The sequence below is a fragment of the Myotis brandtii genome, unplaced genomic scaffold (genome assembly GCF_000412655.1).
Source record: "Myotis brandtii unplaced genomic scaffold, ASM41265v1 scaffold532, whole genome shotgun sequence".
In the NCBI taxonomy this organism is placed as follows: domain Eukaryota; kingdom Metazoa; phylum Chordata; class Mammalia; order Chiroptera; family Vespertilionidae; genus Myotis; species Myotis brandtii.
Window position 1 is genome coordinate 1,052,238 of NW_005369955.1, and position 2,500 is coordinate 1,054,737.

Genomic DNA, 2,500 nt, shown 5'->3' on the forward strand with positions numbered 1-2,500 from the left:
TGTTCTCTGGTGAAATGCCTGTCATCTCCCCGCAGGGCGACGTGGGGCCTGCAGGACCGCCTGGCGTCCCGGGCTCCGTGGTAAGTGGGACCGTCCCTGGCGGCTGGAATGCCGGGCGCCCGGGCTGATAGAGTCCAGTCCCTGAGAGAGTCCCTGCTCCTCGGAGGCAGAGCTCGGTGAAGGCGGAAGCGGCACATGACGCTTTCCGCACTAAAATGGGTAAAATCCAGGGAAAGTCAGGAATTGCTGCATACGGCCTGCCCTGCCCTGCGAATGCCCCGAGTGGAGCCAGAGCTCGACTTGAGAACTCGCTGCCGCCTTTGCTGATGCCTGTTTGTCCCCTCAGGTGCAGAGAGAGGGCCTGAAGGGCGAGCAGGTAAGCGGACCTGGGTCCTCCGTGTGGAGCTGCAGGTGGGGAAGGTGGAGGAGGTGGGTCCTCCGTGTGGGGCTGCAGGTGGGGAAGGTGTGGGTCCTCCGTGTGGGGCTGCAGGTGGGGAAGGTGGCAGGGGTGGGTCCTCCGTGTGGGGCTGCAGGTGGGAGCAGGTGGAGCAGGTGGAGGAGGTGGGTCCTCCGTGTGGGGCTGCAGGCGGGAGCAGAGACAGAAAGGCACAGCCGTGGGGTGAAACTTCCTGCTGGGAATGCAGACGCCACCCTGGACTGGGTTCCTGCTGGGAACTTGGGAGGTGAGCTCTGAGCCAGCCGAGGGGAACTGTGGCTAAGGCGTGTTTGCTTGGGTTACAGGGAGCTCCAGGACCACGCGGTCACCAGGGCCCCCCTGGGCCTCCCGGAGCCCCGGTAAGTCACCGTCCCAACCCAGGTCTGCTCTGCACACAGTAGGTCTGGAAAGCAGCAGGCCTATTATTCCCGAAGCTCAGGCATCGCCCAGGAGGACACTGCGCCTGCCCACAGGTGATGCAGGTCCCAGGTGTCTGCAGCCCGGCCGCCTGCCTCCAGAGCCCCTGTCCCTGACAGGCCACGCCTGGGGTTCTGGGGTTCGCTCTGGTATTACGTTCCCTTCAGATAACAGGGAATGGAAGTACTGGGCGCGTCCTGCTGGTAGAACCACGTCCAGTGCACACGGGCTCCTCCCGGGTGCTGATGGACGCGACGTCGCCGTGGCGGGGAAGGCCCAGCCTCGGTCCTCCCTCTGTTGGGAATGTGATGTGTGAATAACCATCCGGGAGGGCCGTTCGCAGGGACTCAGCGGCCGCGGTGCGCTGAGGGCAGATGCTCGGATGACTGATGAGAACACGCGATGCCACGCTGGCGACTTCGTGCCCCTGGGCGCGTGCGCATCCTTCTAGGGACGGGGTTTTATTGCAGGAGATGGACAGTTGTCACTCTCCTGTCACACGGCCGAGGCCCCTTCCTCTAGGACAGATGTGCGTGGCTTTGCCGCATGAAACTAGGAGCAGCAGCGTAACCATTTCATGCCAAGAGTCCAGGTCGGAGAGCTCCCTCCCGGGGCCGTCCCCTTAGGCGTCTTGTTCAACCTCCGCCACTGCTGTCACTGCTGTGAGACTTAACGCAGGACACGCGGTATCTGCTCAGTGGTTAGCTCTGTGCACGTGTGTTTCAGACCCATAACTGGCCGGCGTCGAATGTCCACACTGTAGCATGTTGTTATATGCAGACACACCTTGCATGTATGACGCCTGCCCGGGTGAAGGTGTTTTTCTCTTCCTTCACAATGAAGATGTTGTGCGCAAATACGGAGTGGCCGGCCCGGAGTCGCACAGCTATTAAGCAGCAGCGCTGAGAGCTTTGAACCCAGACCCGTCCGTCACGCCCACTCCCTTTTCACCCGGGTGCTCAGCGCGCCGGCACCTCCCCGAGCTGCTGCAGGATCATTGCTTCCCTCCCTGGCTCCCTCGGAGGAGTGAGAAGCTAGGAACGCGTAGCCCGGCTTCATCAGGAGGCAGCCTTCTTCACCCCTCACTCTGCGACCGGGGGTAGCACAACAGGTGGTCCCCCATTACCCTGTGTGCAGATTTTGTGACGATAAATGAGGGAGGGAGCAGAGGAAGAAATGTCACCTTGTGGCCACCTACTTCCTATGGAGCAGAGTGAAGCTGGGGATGCAGGGATGAAAAGTCACGCCCGATCTCATCGTGGAATGAAGGAGAGGCGAAGAAGTGACTGCGAGCGCACCCTGCAGTCTCTGCTGCATCAACCCTACAGGCCCGGGTGTAGAGAGCAGGGACTGAGGGTCCTGGCCCTGGTGCTTCAGGCCACTGGACCTCACAGGGACCCCGCCCCCGTGGAGCTGTCCAGGGTCCTGAAGAGTCCTCCAGGCTCCATGCTGGTGATAGAAGGGGTTCAGTGTAACACATGGGGTCTGGACAGGATTCCAACCAGGCTACTGTGACCTCTTCCTACACCGATGCTCCTTGCTTACTTGAAATCATCTTTCATGCCCAGTTTCATTTGCACAGACTGCCCTGTATTGCATGTCACTGTTGACTGGGAGGCAGACACCCCCAGCCAGTCCTTCTGGGCC

The 2,500-nt window shown here is 61.3% G+C and overlaps 1 protein-coding gene across 1 annotated transcript in view; it reads left to right on the forward strand.

Annotated features, from left to right (window-relative positions):
* Nucleotides 1–2,500, forward strand: part of COL22A1 (collagen, type XXII, alpha 1) — a 127,911-nt gene that overhangs the window by 51,250 nt on the left and 74,161 nt on the right. Inside the window, exons 20-22 of the mRNA XM_014549017.1 lie at nt 36–80; nt 347–376; nt 742–795. Coding sequence (XP_014404503.1) covers nt 36–80; nt 347–376; nt 742–795 — 129 coding nt within the window. The remainder of the gene's footprint in view (nt 1–35; nt 81–346; nt 377–741; nt 796–2,500) is intronic.